This window comes from Stenella coeruleoalba, assembly GCF_951394435.1.
Source record: "Stenella coeruleoalba genome assembly, chromosome: 2".
Classification (NCBI taxonomy): domain Eukaryota; kingdom Metazoa; phylum Chordata; class Mammalia; order Artiodactyla; family Delphinidae; genus Stenella; species Stenella coeruleoalba.
The window spans coordinates 111,000,769-111,025,626 of record NC_137147.1 but is presented as its reverse complement, the minus strand read 5'-3'; the positions used below and the strand labels follow the sequence as shown (position 1 = coordinate 111,025,626).

Sequence of the window (24,858 nt, the reverse complement as noted above, 5' to 3'; positions counted from 1 at the left end):
GATATTTGATTAGATCATGAACATAAATGTTTCTGTAAGCTTTTCATGTCTACCATTTTAATTGATGCAGACTCCATTTTAGTTTTTTTTTGAATTTTATTTTATTTATTTTTTATACAGCAGGTTCTTATTAGCTATGTATTTTATACATATTAGTGTAGATATGTCAATCCCAATCTCCCAATTCATCCCACCACCACTGCCCCCAACCGCCACTTCCCCCCCTTAGTGTCCATACTTTGTTCTCTACATCTGTGATGCAGACTACATTTTGAATCGTATTCATGATTCCAGATGACAGCCAGGAACTGTGTTGCCTCTGCAACAGTCAAGTGTTATAATGGCAGAAGGACACTGTGGGAAGGGAGTGGGGGGGGCGGGGAGGTGGGTGAAGAGAGAGGGAGAATGGGGAAGCGAAGGTAGTGAATTTGCAGAAGTTCAAGCATCTTAGTAAAACATCTGACAAGACCATCTGCTGAGAGTCATTGAGCTTGGAGAGGGTGCCCAGGGAGGGGCCCAGAGTTTAGGGACATGTTGGGGAGTAATACTGTGAGCAGAACTGTGGAGGAGCCTCGACAGGTCTGTGCTTTCTGGATGAGATCTGAATATTTAACCTTCAGACAGAAGAGGGCAGTTTTCAGCATCCTGTACCCCGGGAAACAAAGCCAACAGCACTCATTTGCGAAAATCTTTGTTTCAGAGTTAAAGACAAGGCAAATTCATATGGTGGGCAAAGAAGGCTCTCACTTTATTTCCACAGCTGTTTTCTTCCCGAGTGAGTCAGCTTTGCAGCAGCTTGCCCACAGCTCTAGGAAATGACTCACACACCTTCACTATGAAAATGCTAGGGGCTGCTAGGCCGCCAACAGTCTGCCAGTGAGCCATGTTGTTAGCTGACCACTCTCTTGCATTAAATTTAGTGGGAAGGACATTTAGGTTCTTCTTTCCCGTCCCCTGCTCAGTCACGCTGGCTGATACTGTGTGCTTTCATGCCGCATGATTCAAACTTCCTTCTTACCGAACTCCATCAATGGCACGCCCACCATGTGCCTGGTGTGGAGGATACAGAGATGACTCAAAGTCTCCATCCACAAGGAAGACCACGTCTCTGGGTCCTTGTATTTGAGCTGACTGAGTCATGTTAGTGCCATTTTGGGGGAAATGGCTTTTGAAATAGATGGTACAAGAAAAAGGTCTCTCCTGTCCTCGGCAGTTTGCTTTTCCAACATAGGCCTGTGGTACTCATCTGTCTAAGGCCAGGTTAGTGCCTCCTATTTTGTCGTCTTAAAAAGCTGCAGCAAGGGCTTCCGTGGTGGCGCAGTGGTTGAGAGTCTGCCTGCCGATGCAGGGGACACGGGTTCGTGTCCCAGTCCGGGAAGATCCCACATTCCGCGGAGCGGCTGGGCCCGTGAGCCATGGCCGCTGAGCCTGTGTGTCCGGAGCCTGTGCTCTGCAACGGGAGAGGCCACAACAGTGAGAGGCCCGCGTACCACAAAAAAAAAAAAAAAAAACCTGCAACAAGATTATATAAGGGCCTACTGTATAGCACAGGGGGGAGAAAAAGGTACAATCTGTTTGCAGGACATATATTAAGTTAACCTTAAAAATGCATTCCAATATACATTTGTCTGTAGACAAATACTGTTTGATTCCACTTATACGAGGGACCTAGAACAGTCAAATTCACAGAGTCTGAAAGTACATTGGTAGATGCCAGGGGCCGGGGTCGGTGGCGGGGTTGGTGAGGGGGAATGGGGAGTTACTCTTTAATGGGGACAGAGTTTCAGTTTAGGAAGGTGCAAAATTCGGGAGATGGATGATGGTGAGAGTTGCACAACAATGTGAATGTACTTAGTGCCACTGAACTGTACACTTAAATATGATTAAAAATTTTTTTAAAGTGGGCTATAGAAACATTAAAAAAAAAGATTATATACCTAAATCTTGTTACTGGTGCTAATCCTTTAAGGATTAAATACATAGAACCTCATTACAATCCTCCTAGTATTAAAAAAACAGGTAGCTGCAGCTCTTAATAAAAGAACCCAGGGAGGGGTTCCCAGACACTGAGGGTGTTTGGTAACTGACATCCGGTGGAGATCCCGGGAGGACCCTGCATCTACCAGCGGGCTGATCCTGGAGCTGGGCAGACACCATGTCCTTGCCTTTCCCTTGCCTGGGAGAGATGGCAGCTCTTCACAAAACACCCAACAGCTTGTCTAGGATTATGTAGACCTGGCCTTTTATCCAGATCAGAAGTGCTTGAATCGAATTAAACTGAGGCTCCCAAAGTGCCTACACGATTAGCTGTAATTGCTCCTCAGTAGTGTAGCAAATCCGAGTTACAAAATCCAAGTTTTGTAACCGCCCCAGTGACATCTGAACATCTCCTCTAGGTCTCAAATAATTAGTCTCAGACCTGGATAAAGATAGGTAGGTCCAAAAGGCATCAGATGGTGAAAAAGTAAGACTTTTCACAATTGAAAAATAAATCCTGGCCGTGCAATTACTTATGTAGATTTGGGATACAAGACAAAGGACTTGGGCTATGGAGTTAGACATGGGTCCAAAGCCCGTTGCTCCCACTCACTCACAGGGCCTAGCACAGGGCCTGGAACGTAGTGACTCCTTCCCATTCGTTTGGATGATACTGACTGAGTGCCCGCTGAGTGCCAGGCCCCACAGATACAGTGGTGAACAACACCAGGAATATCTTTGCTTGATGGCGTTTATAGTCTAATAGAGAGGCTCATTCAATGGTAGAACAAAACTTAAAGATACAAATAATTAGCCAAGGGATGAAAAAATTAGGCAGAGTCCCAAGGAAATGGTGGTAGAAACAATTGACAATAAGTCCCTTAGTACCATTTCTTGTACAGGCAAATAATGTCCCCATCACAAGCTGCACACATCACTGCCCCAGCATGAGGGATGTGTTGGGTGTATTTAACATAGTTGAAACTGGTCTAAGGATATTTAAACATCTTTTTAAGAAATTATTCTTGATTTTCACTAGATTTTTTAACTGGCTGGATTTTTATTGAAAAAGTAATGTATATACACAGGAAAAACATTCAAATGGTGCAAAAATCTGTATAGCAATAAGTCAAACTATGTCTTCCTCCCATCCTAGCCCCTGGTTTTCCTCTTCAAAAAAAAAAAAAATAATATAATAACTGCTATAGTTTTCCAGCAAATATTCAATCAGATATGTGTACACATATAATCCCTTTAAAAACACAAGTACACACAGGAGATGGTGCCATCCCACTGCTTCGCTCTTGTTTTGGCCCCTCAGTAAGCTGGGTCAGGGTCATTCCACATCAGCAGACCGGACTCTACCTCATTCTTTTTCACAGCAATTTAACTAGTCCTCTTACTGGTGGAAATTTAGGTTATTTCCAATCCTTTGCTGCTGCAAACAGCGCTGCAGGAAACATTCTTGCACATATATCTTCGCACACATCTGCAGTATAAAGTCCCCCAAAGTGGAATTGCAGGACCAGAGGTTTGTCCTTTTGAAAGCATTAATAAATGTTACCACATTGCCTTCTGAAGGCTATTCCAGTGCCCACTCCCACATCAGTGGATGGACCAGCAGTCCCGGTACCCACACCCTCCCCAGTGCTGGGTATCGGCAAAGTTGATCTTTTCTAATATAGGCAGTGGAAAAGGATTGTGAATTGTCGTTTTAATTTGCATTTATTTAACTGTGAGTGACATGAAGCATCTCTCTGAACCGCCCTTTTAAAAGACAAAAGAGGGCTTCCCTGGTGGCGCAGTGGTTGAGAGTCCGCCTGCCGATGCAGGGGACACGGGTTCTTGCCCCGGTCTGGGAAGATCCCACATGCCGCGGAGCAGCTGGGCCTGTGAGCCATGGCCGCTGAGCCTGTGCGCCCGGAGCCTGTGCTCCGCAACGGGAGAGGCCAAAAGATACAGAAAATTGAAGATTTTACCCACCTTTCCTATCAACTCAGACAGGGGTTCTCAAAGTGTGTTCCCTGGACCAACATTGCCTGGGAACTTGCTAGAAATGAAAATTCTCATCCCACCCAGACCTCCTGAATCAAAGATTCTGGAGGTGGGACCTAGCAATCTGTGTTTTAATGAGCCCTCTGTTTAGACCCCACCCCTAGAGTTTCTGATTCAGTAGGTGGCGTGAGGCATAAGAACTTGCATTTTGAACAATTCCCAGGCAATGCTAATGCCGCTGGGCCAGGGACCACACTTTGAGAACCGCTGGGCTAGTGCATTTTTCTTGCAGTAATATTTAACCTCAATGCAGCTTTTCTGATCCACTCTACAAGAACGATTACCAGAAAGCAGTTGTGGGTATTTAGGGCTTTAAAGATTGTTTTTGTTAGGAGTTTGATGGACCCGGTAGAGCTGCCCTGTTGGGTTGAGCAGGGGTTCACCCACTACAGAAACCTGGCTTTGAGGAAATATTTGGAAAGCAGCTACCAGGGCAGCAGCCCTGCTTCAGAAGCTTCCAAAAGGCAGGGCAGTGCCTCCGTGTGGGCAGATTGCTTACTGCAAGTGGAAAGGGAAGTCTGAAGAGGCTGGTCCAGAGACCAAGTGGGAGTATGCGTTAAAGAATGCTTTCTCCTATTAGTCTGAGCCAAACGGATCCTTGTTCCCTGGAACAGTGGTTCTCAGCCCTGGTTGCACTTTGGAGTCCCCTGTAGATCTCATAAAAGAACACCCATGCCCGGGTCCTACCCTCAGATAGTTTGATTTAATTAGTTTGGGGAGGGCCCAGGCATTAGTATTTGTTGTTGTTTTACAAGATCCTCAGGTAATTCTAATGTGCGGTCAGATCACAGAACACTGCTTTGGAGAAAAATCTAGAAATCTAAATTGGCCTTTTCAAGTGTTAAGCTACAATCCCTTGTTTAAATGATTTTTTTTAATTGTGGTAAAATACACAAAAATTTACCATTTTCATCATTTTTAAATGTACAGTTCAGTAGTGTTAAGTACATTCACATTGTTGTGCAATCAATCTCCAGAACACTTCTCATCTTGCAAAATTAAAACTCCATACCCGTTAAACAACAACTCCCCATTCCCCCTCCCTCCAGCCCCTAGCAACCACCATTCTACTTTCTGTCTCTGTGAATTTGACTACTCCTTGTACTTCATGTAAGTGGAATCCGACAGTATTTGTCTTTTTGTGTCTGGCTTTTTTCACTTGGCATAATGTCCTCAAGATTCATCCACTTTGCAACATGTGTCATAATTTCCTTCCTTTTTAAGACTGAGTAATATTCCATTGTATACATGTACCACATTTGGTTTATCCATTCATCTGTTGATGGACACTTGGGTTGCTTCCACCTTTTGGCTGTTGTGAATAAAAACTGCTATGAACATGGGTGTACTTAAATAATATTTTTAAAAGAGAAGAGAAGTAACAGTTATAATAATAGTTAACATTGAATACTTACTATGCCCTGGTCTAAGCCTTTTACCTACATCACTTTACTCAGTCCTGCAAACCAACTCTGTAAGGTATTCACCATTATTACCTCCATTTTACAGATGCAGAAACAGACCCAGAATGGTTTGGTAACTTGCCCAAGGTATTTTCCAAAGTTCCCTTAGGATAAAAATCATTTGGAGTATTTGTTAAAAGTACCCATTGCCAGACCCCATGCTGTATCTGTGGACTCTGAGCCTCCAGCAGGGAGCCCAGAGGTATAGATTTTCCTTGTACCCCAGGATTTGCTTGTCATCATTGGGAAGTTGAGAGCATTGGGGGCCACTAAAGGGGCCTACCCTAAACAGTGTGACCACAGAGCTCTTTCACTCAGCCATGGGACCAGACTGCCTCATTAATGCTGTGTTTTTAAGGCCTCTTATGGCCTAAGAGAGGTGAACAAATGTCTGTAACAGGAGTTCTGAATTCTTTATATGTTGCATGCCTGAGCAGCCGTGATATCAGCTGAGTGTGTTTGAAGACTCCCCCCTCTTTTACATCACATCTCCCCATTTTAAACCTAGCGTTTCCCAGAGATATAACATTCCTTCTATTGCTACCTTTTTAAAAAGAGAAACTTGGATAAATAACCTAGGTGGGGACAAAAGTCTGGCGTTTCAGATTCCTAAGTTAAGAGTCAGGGTTCCCTCTGGACCAGCTTTTTGTTGCTCCAGGAGGCTGTCACCAGGACCCATCAGAGGCCTTCAGAATCCACTCAATTCATCAGCTATTTATTGAAGGGCTGCAAGGTGCACCACCCTCTGCTGGGTGCAGGAGGGAGAAAAATAGGAGACTTGATCTCTTATATCTCAATGGAGAGAGAGACGTACTTCCTTTTCAGGGTGACGCCTGGGTCTTTCCATGTTGGGAGGGAGCAGCTCTTGGCCCCCAGTTTTTCCCCTAGTCTTAAGCATCTTTTGCCACCTTCCAAGCCTCAGGAGCTCCGAACACTTTCAAATTGCAATCGTTAGTCAAAGTCTGGGGGATCTTGTCTGGAAAGAGGCGCGAGGGGGCCTCTAGGAGTGTCAGGAATATTTTCCGTCTTGATCTGCACAGTGGTTGCATGGGTGTAAATGCGTAGATTCATCGATTGTGCACTTTCCCGGGTGTATGTTATACCTCATTAAAAATAAAAATAAAAAAGAAGGCAGCTTTATGTGTATTGTTACACAATGGCTTCCGAAACATATTGTTAAAAAAAAAAAACAGTGCTAAGCAATATGTATGCTGCCATTGGTTTTGTTTTGTTTTGTTTTTGCGGTACGCGGGCCTCTCACTGTTGTGGCCTCTCCCATTGTGGAGCACAGGCTCCGGACGCACAGGCTCAGCGGCCATGGCTCAGGGGCCATGGCTCAGGGGCCATGGCTCAGGGGCCTAGCCGCTTCGCGACATGTGGGATCTTCCCGGACCGGGGCACGAACCCATGTCCCTTGCATCGGCAGGCGGACTCTCAACCACTGTGCCACCAGGGAAGCCCTGCCATTGGTATTTTTAAAAAGAGTATAGGAAAGTATCTTTTACCACATCTTTTATGTCATTTGAATTTTGTACCATGTGCATGAATAACTAACTCAAAAAAAAACACATTTAATGCAGATTCCTGGGCCTGGCCACCATCTTACTGAATAAGCCTCTTTAGGGGTAAAACCCAGGAATGCCCGTTTCTAACACCCTCTCCAGGTGATTCTTTGTGCCCCATGGGCTGAGAACCCCTGCATGGGGTTGTGCTGGCCTTCCACTGTTAAGAGGAAGACAGATCCAAGGGGGAGCTTGTCCCGGCTCAGAAGGTCGTGTCCCTCAGGGTTTGTGGGTTAGAAGAGGAGCCGTTCAACTCTCTTAGGAATGTCCAGCCCTCTGAGCTGGCTTTGATAAGCAGGAAGATGTGGAAGAAGTCTGTTTTCATTTTTTTTTTTCAACGAACAAAATCCATACCGTCTTCATGCTGGTCTGTCTCGTACATGCCTCTTGGCAAAGTCCCTCACTTTCCCTGTTAGGTTTTATTTTAAGTTGTCTCCCTGCTGAGTCTGGGGCTGGGCCTTAGAAGGATGTGATGAACCCCTTCATTTGTATGGCCACTAACCTTCTCCTCTTCGCAAAGCTGCTGAGACATAACATGACTTCACCAACTTCCCAAGGGGATACCAGTTGACATCATCCCTCCTGGGCAGACTGGGCCCAAACACCCTCTCCGTTCAGAAGTCTCCTCTGTATGTTTCTGAATGGGTCTGTCTCCCACGGCACCTGTCCCTATGTCACCAAGAACATTTTATCCTAATCCCACAGAGCATCTTGGCCGTCCCTCTGGACTAAAGTTTGTCTCTCCTTCCCTTCCCCACATTGACAAGGCAGTCCTGTAAATAATATCCACTTGGTACTTTTCTTAACACCATGAATCATTGTACATGTGGGTGTAACATCCTATTTTGTAGCCTAAGAATCTAACCCCAAAGAGTATTGCTCTTGCTTTTGTTTACCTGTGTGTGCAAACACAGGTGCTCATGTACACCCTGAATATCTGTTTTAATTTCCATGAGTATCCAGATAGGTTTCTTACAACCCATCTTTAAAGGAGCATTGTACAAGCGTTTGATACATGGTCCCTTCCCTCATGGGCACTACTAATGTCGTGTTTCCTCTAATACTGAGGGGCATCTGGGAACTTCGCTGCAGGCAGCCAAAGAGAAGTCTGCCTGTCTGGCTGAATGTATGTGTGTCTCTCTCTCTACACACACACACACACACACACACACACACACACTCCTATACAGTCATCCCTCAGTATCCTCAGGGGATTGGTTTCAGGATCTCCACGGATACCAAGGTCCACAGATGCTCAAGTCCCATATATAAAATGGCATAATATTTGCGTATAACCTATGCACATCCTCCTGTATACTTTAAAACATCTCTAGATTACTTATAATACCTAATACAATGTAAATGCTATGTAAATAGTTGCTGGTGCACGGCAGATTCAAGTTTTGCTTTTTGGAACTTTCTGGGATTTTTTTTCTGAATATTTTCAATCTGTATTTGGTTGAATCCACGGATGCAGAACCAGCAGATACAGAGGGCTGGCTGCGTACGTATATATTTCTCTCTCTCTCTCTATTAGAGTCTTAACACCCACTTAGTAACCTTCCAGCTCACATTTTCTCCAATCTTTGTTGCACCCGAAATGACCAAGTCATCTTACCTCTCTGCCCATAGGCTGCACCTGGGAATTTGGAGCCATGGTAAACTACATCAAGAAGACATATCCCCTGACCCAGCTGGTGGTCGTGGGCTTTAGCCTGGGCGGTAACATCGTGTGTAAATACTTGGGAGAGACCCAGGCCAACCAAGAAAAGGTTCTGTGCTGTGTCAGCGTGTGCCAGGGCTACAGTGCACTGAGGTGAGTGATCCCGGCCACATGCTCCCAGTTCTTTCTGCCGTTGGTCCTCCAGTTGGCACTCGTTTATTGAGATGCCCCAGTGCACCAGACATTGGTCCATGAAGAGCAGGGGAAATGCTGGGGCAGACTGAGCAGAAGTTTCTGGGTCTTGGATTCACCTTGTTTTGCTTCCACATCGTACACTGGATTTGTCTTATCAGACCCCTTAAGCCTGGGATATGCAGCTCTATTTTGGGATCAGATCTGTAATTGAATAAGCCAAAGCCCCCCTTAATAGCTGCTGTTCCCCTTTGGAGTCTCTGTGAGACGACTTAACTCTGTTCTTGCTCCAGGAGTTTTGTAGAACTGTGGGTTTATGAAAACAGAGGAGACTTGGTGAACCAGGGTCTGAGAACTGGGCCTTATGACCCCAGATTCCTCCTGTCTACCAAAGTATTGAGTCTCAGGTGGCATCTGGAAGGGGTCTTTAGAAACCATTTAATCCATACCCTCACTGTCAAATAGTCATCTCTCTCAGGCATCCCAGAATCACACACAAGAGATGACCTACTGGGTAAAGGTTTACCTCTCCCCTTAGTCTCCCAACAACAGAACCCTGAAGGAGGAGTCCTAGGAGGGCATTATCGTCTGCTCTGACCTCCCACCAGATCAGTGTTGTCCTAGATCACTCCAGAGTCACCACACACACACATTCACACACACACACACACACACACACTCATACACACCACACTCACACACACATCTTTCCAGACTCTTTAAATGCATTCATATTTTTTCCTGTACTCACTGCTCATGATAATGTCTTTTGTATTACCAGTGGGTATGACCAGTTTATTAAAGAACTCTTGAAATCCAAAATCACACCAAAAAAGTAAAAACAAACAAAAAGCTCCCTGATTGATCCAGTCTAATGCCAAAGAGTCCTTATAGTTAATAAATGAATCCTTCCTTTTTGCCTCACCTATATCTCTCATGGTGTAGTTTAAACCTATCTTGTCATTTTCTAATGGATAAGGGGCTACGTTATTTCTAAAAATATCTGTTACTGGAATGTGAAGTCAACATATCCAAAGGGCAAATGCAAGCTCGGAATTCAGCCTCTGCCTGAGCCTTAAAGCTGGCCAAAACGGAGAATTTTAATGTACCCAAAAATAGACATGAAAGACATCCCTGCTGGAACCTTCCCTGAGTTCCAGCGCCAGGGCCTAGGTTCCGGTTGTCCTCACCTGCAATATGCAGATGACGGTAATAATAAATGGTACCTACCCCATGGCGCCATTGTGAGGGTCAAATGAGTTAATGGGCATGAACTACTTGCAACAGTGCCAGGCATGTAGAAAGTTAAGTCAGTAACTGTTAATTATCATCGTTATTCATTGTAAAAGGAGAAGTGGACTAGATCAGTGGATGACAAAGACCAATCTAGTGAACTAGCGACTGCCTCACTTCATTAAGAATCACTTGGAGGATCGTGTTAGAAATAAACTCATTTTCTTGGGCCCCAGCCCTGGAGATCCTGATTCATGCATCTGCGTCACAGGGCCGGGAATCTGCGTTTGGACACATTTCACAGGTGACTCCTGAGATTTAGCCACGTTTAGCCGTCATTGGGCCTGGGGACCTCAGCGGTCTCTCCAGCTCTAATATTGCAGGACTAGGTTAGTCCCCTTGTCCTCCTGATGGGAATCCTCCCGTTCACTCCTCTCTATACTCTGGTGAGCCAGGACATGTTCCTTTATTTTGGCTTGGCTAAAAATATTCAACTCCCAATTCATAGCCATTATGTAACCAGAGTTAACCGAAGTCCCATCCTGCCCAGTGACTGGAATATTAGAGCAATGAGCAAAGGGCCCGCCACAGGATCCGAGGGAGGGAGCAGGGCCTGGCAGGAGGCCCTTGTCACCTGGCAAGTGGTCCCGTTTTTGGCAAGGCTTCTAGCATCTGTAAAAATCAGAATCGCTGAAGTCCCCTCCTAAACCAAGTGCTGTCAAATTACTGTGAACACTGACTTTGTGTTCAGAGAGCCCTGGATTTGACAAGCAGGAGGATGTAGGACAAGTTTGTTTTCATTTTTTTTTCAACGCGCAGACTCTTCAGCAACAGCGTGATTTCATTTTGCTGCAACAGCGCCATCTGCTGCTGGCCAAGCACACGACTCACGCGTTTGCCGATCCACGGTGTTCAAACTAAGACAAAGGTTTAAGCTAGGAAACTGACCAACATCTGTGAGGTGCTGAACATTTTGCAGGCGTGGTCTACACCACTTCTCTTTGAGACCTCAAAGATCTTGATACTCATAATCACTGTCACATCAGCCTCCTGCAAAGAGGAGAGAAACAGGCAACTTTATCCTCTAGAGCACAGAGAACTAATGCTAAGGCTAAGATCCTGTGGCCCTACACACAGGAACTGGCAGCAGGTCAAGGAGACACCATCGCCTATGTGCACCCCCAACATTTTAATGAGTTCAGGTCCCCCCAACAGTTTAATGAGATCTACTTGCTAAATGACAGTGGCTTACTTTAAACCAGCATAACCTTTTTTTTCCTGCCAAGGCTTGAGGGCAATGAGCCTTTTCAGCACTGGGATGATGGCAGCCATGCTTCCTATATGCCAAGGTGGAGCGGGGAGGGCTCGTCTGCCTCTGCAGGGGCCACACAGGAGTTCATGCTTCCGGTAAATTCCTCCTTGTTGAGTCTACACAACCGCTTGTCAGTGATCCATCCCCTCCCTCTGGCTTCTCGTCCCTATAGCGCACCTCCCCACTAGCCAGAGCCAGTTCTAGGCTCAGAAGCCAGCGCCTGCTTGCTGTAGTTAGAGCAGACTAGCTGCTGCTAAACTAGCTCACCTTTGATGAGGTGCTGAACCAGTGAAGGAGGGAAACAGATGTGCCAAAACTACATGATATCCAGCTGACTTAACATGTTGCCTCAGGATAAAGAGCAGCCAACTAACTAGCCCTGGAAATGTGTGTGGTCAGACTCAGCCTAACTCTCTGGTTTAATTAATCGTTTGAAGCTGTCATGAAGACCTTCATTATAAATGCATCCAGTGAATAGCAACCAGACAGAAATGCAAGAGGGAGAAGTAGTGATGCCTAAAGATTACCCGTGATTAATTCATTCATTGATTCTTTGATTCATTCAGCAAGACACCCTTCTAGGTAATAGGACACAACTGTGAACAAGGCCAACAAATTCCCCACCCTCGTGGAGCTTAAAGAAAAGGGAAGGGAAGGTCTTGTAGTCTCATTTCAGGTAAAATCAAGTCGTCATTGCTGAGGAAGCCCTCAACAATCTTGCACTGAAGAATCCGCCAATAATAATATGAGTAAATACAAGCATTCTGTTGCCATTTGGGTGTAAGAGATAGTCTGTACCTGCCTAATGGCAATAGAATGATGTTTACACAGCAGCAAACCAACAAATAAATGTCACTAATGGGGACACGCTAGGCATATGGGTGCCAAGGAAGTCTTCAGTCAAGTGGGGAGTCAGTGGGGAGGGATTTTTGGAAGGAGGTGAGGTGGGGCCAGAGGCCCCTTACAGGGCAGTGGAGGAACCATCAGATCTCCCTAAATGCAGTATGTTTCTGGCTAAGTGAGTGCATGAGCACCACTAACTCGTAGCCACTTTAACAGCCCAGCATTTTTAGCAGGGCCTTCCTGTCACAAGGAAGAGGCAGGCCCCACTTTTCCTGCCGAATTATGCATATATTCTCTCTTTTGCAAATGGGCAAACTCCAGACTATGGATAAGTTTATGACAAAAGCAAGCATTATCGTTCATAAAGTCCCTCTGTAGAGCTGTAACTTCATCAAACCTGTGTTCATAGTCGAGCTGTAAAATAATTTTAATACTCAGTAATTTTTTTAACAGAGCCCAGCAAAGGAGGAAAATCTGCTGAGTTTAGACAAAACTCCATGGACAGAATTCCAACCTTAAGAAACAGCTTAAGGGCTTCCCTGGTGGCGCAGTGGTTGGGGGTCCGCCTGCTGATGCAGGGGACACAGGTTCGTGCCCTGGTCCGGGGGGATCCCGCATGCCACGGAGCGGCTGGACCCGTGAGCCGTGGCCGCTGGGTCTGCGCGTCCGGAGCCTGTGCTCCACGCGACGGGAGAGGCCACAGCAGTGAGAGGCACGCGTACCGCAAAAAAAAAAAAAAAAGAGCTTAACTTTGCCACCACTGGGTTATGAAGCTAACCAAATGTTTTGTCCTTGGGGATTTTTGTTTACTTTTCATTGTTAATTTTTGTAATCAGAAAAATGAGGGTGTATGATATGCCGTTTGACCCATTAATCCCATTCCTGTAAAAGTGCATCCTAAGGGAAAATATTCTGATAAGGAAGAAAGGGGGTTTGTGGGTGGCCATCCCTACCCTTGTCTGGCCACAAAGCCCAGACAGGCAGGTGTGAAGAGTTCTGGGCCCAGTCCCTAGTAGGATACGGAGAGCTTTTCTTTTGCTTGCAGTCTCAAGCTGAAGTAGCTGGAGGTAACGACCTCTCCACAGGTCAGCCCTGCCCCTGAAGGGCAACCAGCTGCCAGCCGGGAACCTTCTGCTGGATGTCTTGGGCACAGAGGTGCCACCATCTTCCTCCCAGAGGCCACACTGTTCAAGGCTCGTCCTGGTTTTGCCCCACTGCAGTATGACTCTCTTGTAGGGCCAAGTTAGAAATAACCCACGTGTCCAGCAAGAGGGATAGTTGTAAGCTATGATGTACCCATTCAGTAGAAAACAAGGCTGCTTGTATTTTTTTTAATTAAGAAAATATATAAAATGGCAGACTGTATATATTAAACGTAGGGGGGAAGGTAACTATGCAAAAATATGACTGTAGGGAGAGAGAAATGGAGAGTTGTCATTTAACTGGGTATAGCGTTTCAGATTTGCAAGATGAAAGAGTTCTGGAGATCTGTTATATAACAGTGTGAATATACTTAAGATTTCTGAACTATGCGCTTAAAAAGGGTTAGGATGGTAAAATTTATGTGTGTTTTACCACAATTAAAAAAAAATTTTAATGATTGCATATTGGCAAAGCCTGGAGGGGAACCCCCTCCCTTCGCAAATAAAAATATTGGTTATATTGGTGTGGAAGCATTCTGGGAAAATACTTAATATACTTTAAGGTTTCATTGGCATATTACTTTCAAGCTATTTTTTAATATTGCCTAGGACCGTATTTAAGAAATTCCTCACCAATCTTAATTTGTGGTGCCCCTTTTTGGAATGTGAGAGTCATACTTGCCCATCCCAGACGTATAGAACCTGTCTCTCATTCTCATCCTCCATATTTTCTCAAAGACCACAGGAAAGCTATGTGGTGTTCTCACAGTCTCCCAGCACTCTGAGATGAAATTTATATGCGCTAGGAGATTTGAATTTCTTTGGGTGTTAGATGCATTCTTCTCCCAGTTCATTCTCTTCCAACTTTAATTCCTTTTAATGGATGCCTTGTCCACTCATTTTGCAAAGTATGAGTTGGAAAAGTTGAGCTTTCTCTGAGCAGTACCCCAGGAGCATAAAGCAGTTGTCTCAGCTCTTCCTTGCCTAATTGATTGTTCTGAACATAATTACAGACCCCTGTTTTGTTGGGACCCTTTTCTAAGTGATTTAAAAATCCATCTCCTGGGACTTCGAGGCCGTCCAGTGGTTAGGACTCCACGCGTCCATTGCAGAGGGCTCAGGTTCGATCCCTGCTCTCAGGGAACTAAGATCCCGCAAGCCGTGCATCACGGCCAAAAAAAAAAAAAGAAAAGAAAATATCCATCTCTTGCCACAGCACCTTTTAAAATTCTTTTAACCCTGCAAAGAGAAATCTCTCACCAGCAGATGGCTGGGAAACCAGTACAGGTAATATCTTATTAATGTTACATTGATTAGAAATAACAGCATTTTAAAGAACTTTATTGGTTTTCATAATAGATAGGTAGATGGATGGATAAAGTTCTTTAAAAATCCATACATGTCATTCTGGAATAAGACTCCCAGTGAAACCTTACTAGTGTTTTGAGGTACTGTCTTTTCTCATTTGCCATCTCAATGACAGAATCATTTTTGAGGGCTTTGCGACTCTCAGGGGGCATCATCCCTTTTGGAGTCATCTCGTTCTTTCTGAAGTCTATGAAACCTGCCTTCCTTCCAACAAGGGTTCACTTTGGATTATACAAAGGCTTTCCTCCCTGTAATTATGACCTAGCTGCATTCTCCCAGGTTCCACACATCTCTGCTGTGTCCTCAGCCAGTTTCTCCTGGTGGGCCAGTATCTAGCTCAGCCTGGGAGCAGTTCCTGCCATCCCTTCTCTCTTCTGGAGAACATAGCTATTTAGAGGCAAGTCAAGAACCTGGATATTCTGCTGTGTGGCCAAGTAAGGGATTCTTTCAGTGTCTAGAGAGCTGAAGTCCCCTGGTTTTGGTGCCCATTTTGCATCAAAAAATGAAAATTCATTTCTTCCATCTGACGTGGCAGATCTCACCCAAACATTCCCCACATGTTTTTCCACCTTGGTCTCTGTTTTCTTGTCATATAGCACTTTTCTGCTTCTCCTTGTCTACCTTATTTTAAATAGCTACACAGTGTCCATCGCAGGGTTCCTTCCAATCCTGCTCTCATCTCAGCAAGTCTCACTGATACCTCTCATATCTTATGACTCTGCCGAGTTGAGTTCACCTGTGCGTGCTCTTTCCATTGGCATACCGGTATCTGAGGCTATAAATGTCATCTCTCCCTCCCCGTTCTTTCCCGTTTGTTCTCATGACACCACTATGCTTATCACCCTGTCATACTTGAAGTCTGTCTGCCATGGTACCCTATGTTATAGTCTCATCTGAGTGTTCTTCCCCTACCACCACCACCATTCTCTTTAAACCTTCTTGACTGAGTCATCTGGTTTCCAGGCAGACATTCTCTTCATCCTCATGAGATGCATGCCCAGGAGCCTGCCCATCCCTCAGGTCTCTTCAGCCGAGGCCAGAATTCAGACCCATTCTTAACACCACCGGTTGGCCGGCTCCCCACTCACAACATCCACCACTGTCTGCAGAAGTCCATCCACCATTAACAGAAGCAATGAAAGCAACACCAAGGCCCCCAGGGTGGCCTCTGTCAGGCCTGTGATAGAACTGTCTACCTACCTCAGCCACAGAGCAATCTGGGTGTGAAAACTGCTTCTCTAGTTCAACCTTCTGATTTGACAAATAAGGAAACTGAGGCTTGGAGAGGTGAAGTGGCTTCTGCAGAGTTTGGTGAACTACCCAGTGGGGTCAGATGGGCCCTAGTTCAAGTCTCTGCTCTAACTCTTGCCAGCCAGGTGGCCTGGACATCTTGTTAGACCTTCATCCCATCACCAGCCCCAAGCCCTGGGCTCGTTTGCCCCTCTAGCCTGGTTCTGCCTCCTGCTTCCTCTCACTGCAAAAACATGACAGATAAATTGGAGTTTGGCTTCAGTGGGAGCTGCATGAGTGAGGTTCTTGACGGGCCATGTATATAATGGTTCCAGACCACCTGCTGGTCTTTTGCCATCCCTGAAAATGGTTGTTGAGGCTCAGGGTTAACAGTTAAAACTGACTTTGATCTTTGGCTGTCCTCAGCAGGGTAAATAATTTTCAGTAGCTCATAATCCAAAAGATTTTCTATTTTCTATCTTTCTTTTCCTCCTCCTTCTTCTTCATTGTTACGGAACATTTTAGACACATACAAAATAAAAGCAATAGGATATTGAACCCCCGTGTACCCACCACCAGCTTCAACCATGCTTAGCTCTTGGCCACTCTTGTTTCTTCTGCACCTCATCCACGTACCACTCCCCCGTAAACTGGATTATTTTCAAGCAAATCCCAGACATTATGTCATATCACTTGTAAATATTTCGCTAAGTAGCACTAAAAAACTCTAAGGACTTTTTCTTAAACATAATCACAATACCATTATCACACCGAAAAATTAATAATTCCTAATATCATCCCGTTTCTAGTCAGTGTTCAGATTTCCTTGATTGTCTCATGGAAGTTTTTTTAACAGTCAGTTTGTTTGAATTGGGATCCCCATAATGTCCACACATTGCATTTATTGATTTGTCTCTTCAGTTGCTTTTAGTCTGTAGGATCCCCCTCTCTTTTATTTCTTTTCAGTTTGTTGGTGGTGGTGGTATTGAAGAAACCAGGTCATTTTTTAGATATATGAAATGAATGTTTTTATAATATGTTGGTCTTGATTATGTTTTCTTAAAACTAATATAAAATTAGGTTTCAATCCCTTAATTTTATATTCAGAGGTAGTGAAAGACATCCCTTAAATATACTGAGTGGTAAACCGAAGATATGAGGAATCAATGTTGGCCAGCGTTGACTGGGTAAAACATTGGTCCCAGCCCAGTCCCTTGAGCCCGGGGCCCCCGTGTATTCCCAGAGCCTTTCAGTGAGTGGCACCTCTGGGGTGATTCAATCAAGGAATCTGCAGCACTGGAGCATCTTCTCATAGCTTAAATTTATGGTCAGTGCCCCCTCCCTTCCCAACCTCCGCAGTTCCTCTAATATGAAGGAGATACTAACAAAAGCAGTTAGAAGGTCAGCAAAGGGAGAAAAGGATGAGGGCAAGAGAAAGCTGGGATTTTGAGACCATAGGCTTTCTGAAGAAGGGACAGCTTGGGTCCAAGGTCAGAGGAGGGAGACCTGCCCTGGCAGCAGGCTGTGGGTCACAGATTGGGTGACCCCCCTCCTCCCTCAGACCAAGAGGCAAGTGTCCACAGTCCTGCCTTAGCTGGGGCCCTGCCCATGGTGATCCGGCCCGTCCTTTCTGCTCCTACAGTGTTCAGGGAGCCCCCCACAAAAAACCCGTGCATTTATAGAATGACCTTTTGACCTTTGAAGGCAGTGTTAGTCTTCACTGTGAGCTTTAGCCCATGTTTTATGAGCACATCATAGGCCGTTAAATCCACAAACCCTTTCACTTTTAACTTCCCACCAGTTCTGATTTTTTAACCGCGATGTTATGGGAAATGTTTGTTATTCCAAAATTGAAGTGTGGCAGTTTTGGGGAAATTACTTTTGTAACTCCCTGGATTTTTTAAAAAAATACCTATGTACCACCCTCTCTCAAGAGTCCCCTCTCTGGCCATCTGGGAGATGAGGCCAATGGAATCTGTACGGGAATAGTGACACCCAGACTCATTCCCAGGATGGAATCAGGCCTCAAGACTCAGAAATCTGCAAAATGAAGGTTAGCGTGGCCTCCATGGCAGCTGTGTCTGGGTTCACACCCCCCGAGGGAAGAAAGCATGAAGTGGGGAGGGCTGAGCGGCAGCCTGGGAATGACAACATCGGTGTTTGTTCACCTGACACGTGGGTGAGGAAATCTGGCCGCAGAGGCGAGTAGAGGAGGGATAAGGTGATGGTGGCGGAACACACGTGCTGGAGCCAGGCAGGCCTGGCTTAGACTCAGCCATACCTGACCGTTCCAGTGTGACCCAGGGCAGGTCGCTTGACGTCTCTGAGCCCGTGGTCTCCTGATCTGGAAGCAGGGGTGTTGCCTGCCTGGTGACCCCACACGTCGGTAGGCCTTGCCGTGCCAATCACACACTAGCTCTAGAGGGAAAAAGACTCAGGACCAGCCCCAGCAGCTGGGCCTAGAAGGGGTTGATGGCCTCGCTACTTCTTCCGTTCCTTGCCCCTTGAATATGCTAAGGCTAATCAAAAGAAAGCTCAAAGTATATGATTTTCCTTTGCCTCACAAATGGCAACAAGTGTTGGTTTTTTATCCCGTCCCATTTTTTAAACTGTTATTGAATGATTGTTTAAATTCTATAGTGCTTTACCATTTTTAAAAGTTTCACACACGATTTCATACACTCCCATAATAACCCTTCCCCCCACGGCCCCTCCCCCCTTCCCTCTCCCCACTGATAGCCACTAGTTTATTCTGTGAGTCTACTTCTTTTGTGTTTTATCCACTAGTTTGTTGTATTGTTTAGATTCCACATATAAGTGTTTTCAGGTTTTTCCGTGCACTTATTTTCTCCACACACCCCCTCCCTTTACACACTCCTGTTATTAAGCCAGAAAAACATGCTTGCAGGGTAGGAAGCCGAGTAGCGAACATGTTCAAATGACAATTGAATAGGTCCTGTGACGAAGAGAAGACCAAGGTGATGAAAGGAGGGCGTCAGGAGTGTCAGCAACAAAGCCTGTGGCCCCAGAGAGCTTTCTGGCTGGGGCCTCATGTTCAGCAGCGTTCAGCTGTTCTGGTGTCTCTACAGGTAGTTTGAGGACCACGCATCCAAGCCCACGTTCCAGCGTAGGGAGCCGGCGCTCTCCAGCGGCAAGAGCTCTGCCTCCTGCCCTCGCCAGCCCCATCCTCTCCTCTCCAGGACACAGTCCCTCTCACTGTCACTTGTGGTTCTTCCAGGGCCCAGGAAACCTTCATGCAGTGGGATCAGTGCCGGCGCTTCTACAACTTCCTCATGGCCGACAACATGAAGAAAATTATCCTCTCGCACAGGTGTGTTGCCTTCCCTATCCCTTGGGAGACAGTTCCTTTCTGAGCTTATTTCACTAAAAGCCAAAATTCCTCTTTCTCCAGGAAAAAAAAAAAAAAAGGCAGAGGTGGTACACATTGTCTGCTGACTGTTCTGTGACTTGGTTAGAAACAAACTTGTCCCAAGCTACCAAATTCACCAAATCGCTTTCTGCTTCCATAATTTTCAAAAAGTCCAAGAAGAAAGAGAAACCGTTTCCACACCATTCTTTCCCAAATGCGGGCAATCCTGAGGGTGGCTTGTCACTGTTGGGGAGCTTTTCTCCTTAGGATGCTTTTGTGCTTGGGGATCCAGAATCGTTCTCTGCTGGCTCTTGGGGTTGTGACCAAGCAGCAGCATGACAGGAGTCTGGCTGCTGATGCCAAGCATGGTGTCCACACTCTCCATGCTCTGCCTGCCTGTCTCCTGCTCAGAATCCTTTGGTGGGTTAGCCCCTGACAAGTGCTTAGAGCAGCACCTGGTCTTCAGTAGCGCTCAAGAAATATTAGTGATGATTTCATCGTTGTGATTACTGTTAGCGATGTTGGCTCTCCCTCCTCCCCCATGCCTCCCTCCCTCTCCAGCTGGACCAGGCCGCTCAGAGGCCCACGTGCCCTCTGGCCTCTCCCACACCACTTATGCCCTTGTTGAGGACCCCCTTCCCCTCATCTCTGCTTGTCCAAACCCAGCCCATCCTTTTAGGTCCGTCTCGGGTATCTGCCTCTGTGAAGCTAGCTCCTCCCCTGACAAGTCGTTTCTCTGCTGCCTCCGCAGTGTGAGTCCCGCATCATGAACTAAACTGGAAAGCACTGGAGGGCTCGGGCGTGTTTTGATTCCCCCAGAGCCTGGTACATATTGGGCACTCAAAAAGTACAATTTTAGGGGGGTTTTGATGCCATCCTAGGAAAAGCAACCTGACTGAATGATCAGTTTCTTATCCTATTTTTTTTCAGTGATTAAAATAAAATGTACTGCCCACCTGGCCAGCCAAGCACCCTAGATTGGGCTTCCTGTAGGTGGGGTTCACATGGCGCCTGGGCAAGGCTGGCGCTTGCAGGCCCCTCAGGCTGTCAGGCACATCCCCAGGCCCTGGTGTTGGGTGAGTGGAGGGCACAGGGAGACTTATGTCCCCCGGGCTGGCTGACTTTCTGCTCAGATCATGGTGTGTGAGCATCAGTTGTGTGCTGGGCCCTGATTCAGGTATGGCTCAGCTGAGGTTTGGATGGATCCAGGGATTTGCTGAGGTTCCAGCAGGGGTGAAACCAGGCCATCAGACACCAATTCCAAGTCCTCTGTCTGTCTTCCCATACTTCTGCAATGGAAAGTGAACTCCTTCCTCCCAGGGAACATTTGTTTTGCTACAGGGCCCAGTCTTGCCATTAATAAATTAGTCCAAAGGGTCCATCTTGTAATTCTTAACAAACTGGCAGAGTCCTCTGGATGTGCTCTCAGGGTATTTACATTTTTAAAATTTACCACAGAAAGCCAAACACCTAGAAATTTTAGGGATACTTTATTATAATTTTTTTTCTCTATCAGCATTGTCTTTTCTTTTTTAAAATTTTATTCTAGTTTTATTGGGACACACTTTAAATTGTGAATTCTATCCTTTAAGTATATAATCTTCCTAATACTCTTTTGAAAAAAAAAATTTTTAAGAAATCTGTTCCTCTTCTTTGGAAGAGGTTGTGAATGGATACCAGAGCATTTAGTTTCCGTAATGAATTTTTCCCACTGTAGGGCCAAACCTCAAAGCAAACTCAGTCTTCCTTCAGCTGTGTGAGTGAGAGCCCTTGCTGGGAATGGACGTCTAAATGTGCACATTTTGATCTCTGCCTTTGTTGTCATCCTCTCCAGAAGGATCATTTTCTTACTGGAAATAATTACTCTTCTGAGTATACGTTAGCTTTTTAGCAAACATATTGGAGGGCTGTTGATTTGCCCAAATGCTGAATGGGTTAACCGTTATCTTCCTTGTTAAGTGACACAAAGGGCTCATAAAGAGAAAGGGGTTCTGCTAAAGGGGGCAGTGTCAACACCAGTGTAAAGATGGGGCCTCCACAACTTTAGACTAAGGCCCCCCACTGTTTGGCTGACAGCCCACCACAGGCCACAGAGCCCATCCTGAGACCTCTCTGCAGGGCCAGCTTTGTAATAGTCACCTAGGCTCAAACACAATCTTCAGTTTGTCTAGCTGCCCCTTAGACAGCGGCAAGGAAAATAAGGTCTTGCTGTTGATCCTTCTTCGGTTATTCAAAAGTCAACGGTGCAAGGGTGTCCTCTGGGACATTCTGAAGCCTGAAGGGATTTATTTCTAAGTTACGCGCAGACGCTATGTCGGAGACCCTCTCCTGGCTTGCCTCTGGGCAAGAAAGTAGGCTCGGCTGTGGTTGTTTATCATGTGCTTTAAAAAAAAATTTTTTTCAGCTTTACTGAGGTATGATTGACAAAATTGTAAGGTATTTCATTGTACAGTGTGATGATTTGGTTTATCATCTGCTTTTCATTCTCTGTTTGCTTCTTGTCTCATTGTAGGCAAGCTCTTTTTGGAGACCATGTTAAGAAACCTCAGAGCCTGGAGGACACAGACTTGAGCCGCCTCTACACAGCCACATCCCTGATGCAGATCGACGACAATGTGATGAGGTGTGCCCATGCTCTGGGGCAGGGTGCTAGGCGGGAGGTAGCAGGCCGTTGCTGCCCAGCGCTAGGGGTTTCCTCTGCCCACTTTAGTGTTAAGGGTTTTGGTTGTTTTTTTTTTTTTAATGTCTACTGTTTAAAAACTGAAGATTTCACAGAGAAATCCAAATTTCTAATGTCTCTTAAAAAAATAGGAAGAGGACTTCCCTGGCAGTCCAGTGGTTAGGACTCAGCACTTCAAATGCAGGGGGTGCGGGTTAGATCCCTGGTCGGGAAACTAGAATCCCACATGCCACATGGCATGGCATGGCCAAAAAATGTAAAAAAAAAAAAAAAATAGGAAGAGGCTCTGACCACTCGTTCTACATTCCTGCATGGCCAACTGAGCTTGAACTGGGGAGCTGGGGTATGCGTGCCCTAGTTGTCCACAGTCCTCAACACTGGTCAGGAATCAGATGTCACATAAACTGCATGTGGCATTGGAGTAAAAGGAGAAGGAAAATATTTCTTGTACCTGCCTATGTCTCTATCAAAAGTAGAAAAACCAAAAATAGACCGAGAGAGCTGTGTGTTACAAGAAAAATGGACAGAGCCTCTTCCTTTAGGGGCGTAAAGACTCTCCTCTGAGTGTAATATGCAAAGCCCGCCCACTTCACTCGGTTGCCCTTTCCCTGCCGCCCTTCCAGGCCTCTCCAGGCACCTGAGGTCACCACACTGACAGTGTCCTCTTTCCTGGCACCAGTAGTTTCTGACTGAGGTTAGCATTAGCTGGAAGAGGTAAAGTTAATCTCTGACCTCATCGTTCTCTTGAAAAAGTCATCCTTTTTATTTAGAGATCACTTGATACCTTCAGGTGTGGCCTAAAGCAAGCTAGTGTTCATCCAATAGATAGGCACATATTGACCTAAGAGTATGAGATCTGTATTTACCTTCCTTATGGGATTTTAGTAGCCTTCTTACACCAAGTAACTTTGAAATATGCCCATGAACAGTTACTCAAAGGAAATGGAAATTGGGAAATTGCTGGCACGTTCAGAAGGTGAGAATGAATTATACCCAGCCTCACTTACGATGGGGTGTGCAACTTTACTGTGGTGCAGACACTACACTAATGAGAAAAAGAAAACAAAGTTACTTAAATTTCATTCATCTTCTAAATTTTTTTAAGCCCAAAAGAGAGTGTTCTTCAACTCTTCCTAAAACTCTTCCTTTTTTTTTTTTTTTTTTTTTTGCGTTATGCGGGCCTCTCACTGTTGTGGCCTCTCCCGTTGCGGAGCACAGGCTCCGGACGCGCAGGCTCAGCGGCCATGGCTCACGGGCCCAGCCGCTCCGCGGCATGTGGGATCCTCCCAGACCGGGGCACGAACCTGCGTTCCCTGCATCGGCAGGCGGACCCTCAACCACTGCGCCACCAGGGAAGCCCTCTTCCTTTTTTAATAGTGCTAGATAGTAGCAGTTTTCATGATCATAACCAGTTTGGGCAGCCTCCTCATCAACCCGCCACCAGTAATACTGGAGGACGAGAGTGCCTTCCTGGCCCGCTGAGACCTCAGAGGGGCTGATTTCACGGAGACAAATGTTCTAGAGATGATTTCTGCACTCGGCCTCCTCCCTGTCAAGTTTGGCCCAAATAGTCCAACCTGAGGGTCCTTCGCCAGCAGAGATGTCTAAGGAGCCTGGGAGTGGAAGAGATCTACAGCTACAGGGGAGCCGAGATACCCTGAAGACCCCAGTCAGGACAAAAAACCCCTACTATTCACAAACCAGAGGCCTTAATCTGTGTCAGAATGAAATGAGGTTTCCAGAGATCCTCTGACCTGGGGTTGACCCTGTCTCCTGGTGTCAGAGCTCCAGGCTGAATCGTGCCGGCCTCTCAGAGCACAGGGCAGAGCAAAGCCGCAGGACCTGCCTGCTGAAGCACCGAAGGGTTTGTCAATGTCAGTGTGTCTCTGACTACTGCTCCATGGAGGACAGAGTCGGTGACTTTGAATCCCTGTCTCATTTCTATTATCCAGTACATATTTCATTCCAGTTCACAGTGGTCCAGATCACTCTGCCCGGAAGAATTCTGTTGAAAACAAAGTTCTAGTAAATGTCTTCGAATTGCAGTTTCTTAGTGTCTACAGTGACATCTGGTTTTATGCTGTCTCAAAAAGATGTAACATCTGCTAATAATTACTACAGGTAACACTTACTGAGTAATTACTCTGGGCCAGTCACTGTGCTAATAAAATGTCGCTTTAATGTCATAAATCTCACAGTGCCGTTAAAGAAGCTCCTGTCGCTAGCTCCATTTTACAGAGAAGCTCAGAGAGGTTAAACCCTTTGCCTAAGGTCCATAGTCAGTAAGTGACAGAGCCAGGATTTGAAGCCGGATGCCAAAGCTGGGTGCTCTTAACCCCTAACTCTGGTGCCTGTGTATATTCTGCTGATATGAGGAGCTAGTGTGGGAACTGGCACAGTAGTAAAATCAATTCAGCATTCTAATCTTATTTCAAGTGTTGTTTTGTCTTTTTCCTTTGTGTGTGTGTGTGTCCAGGAAGTTTCATGGCTATAACTCCCTGAAGGAATATTACGAGGAAGAAAGCTGCATGAGGTACCTGCACAGGGTGAGTGACCACGTCAACTCAGGAAACAGCATCTCAGAATTAGTATCACCCCACCCAGCTCCACCCGTGATGTAACAAGCATCCCTCCTAAGCTTCCCTGGTGGAAGCTCTCCCAGCATCTGGCTCCAACTGCTCTAGTTGTTGACTTGGGTTTATTATTGAACCAAACTCTGCTCCTCTGTGACCTCCATATAATATCCCAGAGCTGCCCCTTAGTGCGGT

At 45.8% G+C, this 24,858-nt stretch overlaps 1 protein-coding gene across 1 annotated transcript in view; it reads left to right on the top strand.

The window, feature by feature from the left end:
• ABHD2 (abhydrolase domain containing 2, acylglycerol lipase) overlaps positions 1 to 24,858 on the top strand; it is a 108,351-nt gene that overhangs the window by 73,839 nt on the left and 9,654 nt on the right. Inside the window, exons 5-8 of the mRNA XM_079910171.1 lie at positions 8,690 to 8,873; positions 19,279 to 19,371; positions 21,923 to 22,033; positions 24,567 to 24,636. Of these exons, the coding sequence (XP_079766297.1) occupies positions 8,690 to 8,873; positions 19,279 to 19,371; positions 21,923 to 22,033; positions 24,567 to 24,636 (458 nt within the window). The remainder of the gene's footprint in view (positions 1 to 8,689; positions 8,874 to 19,278; positions 19,372 to 21,922; positions 22,034 to 24,566; positions 24,637 to 24,858) is intronic.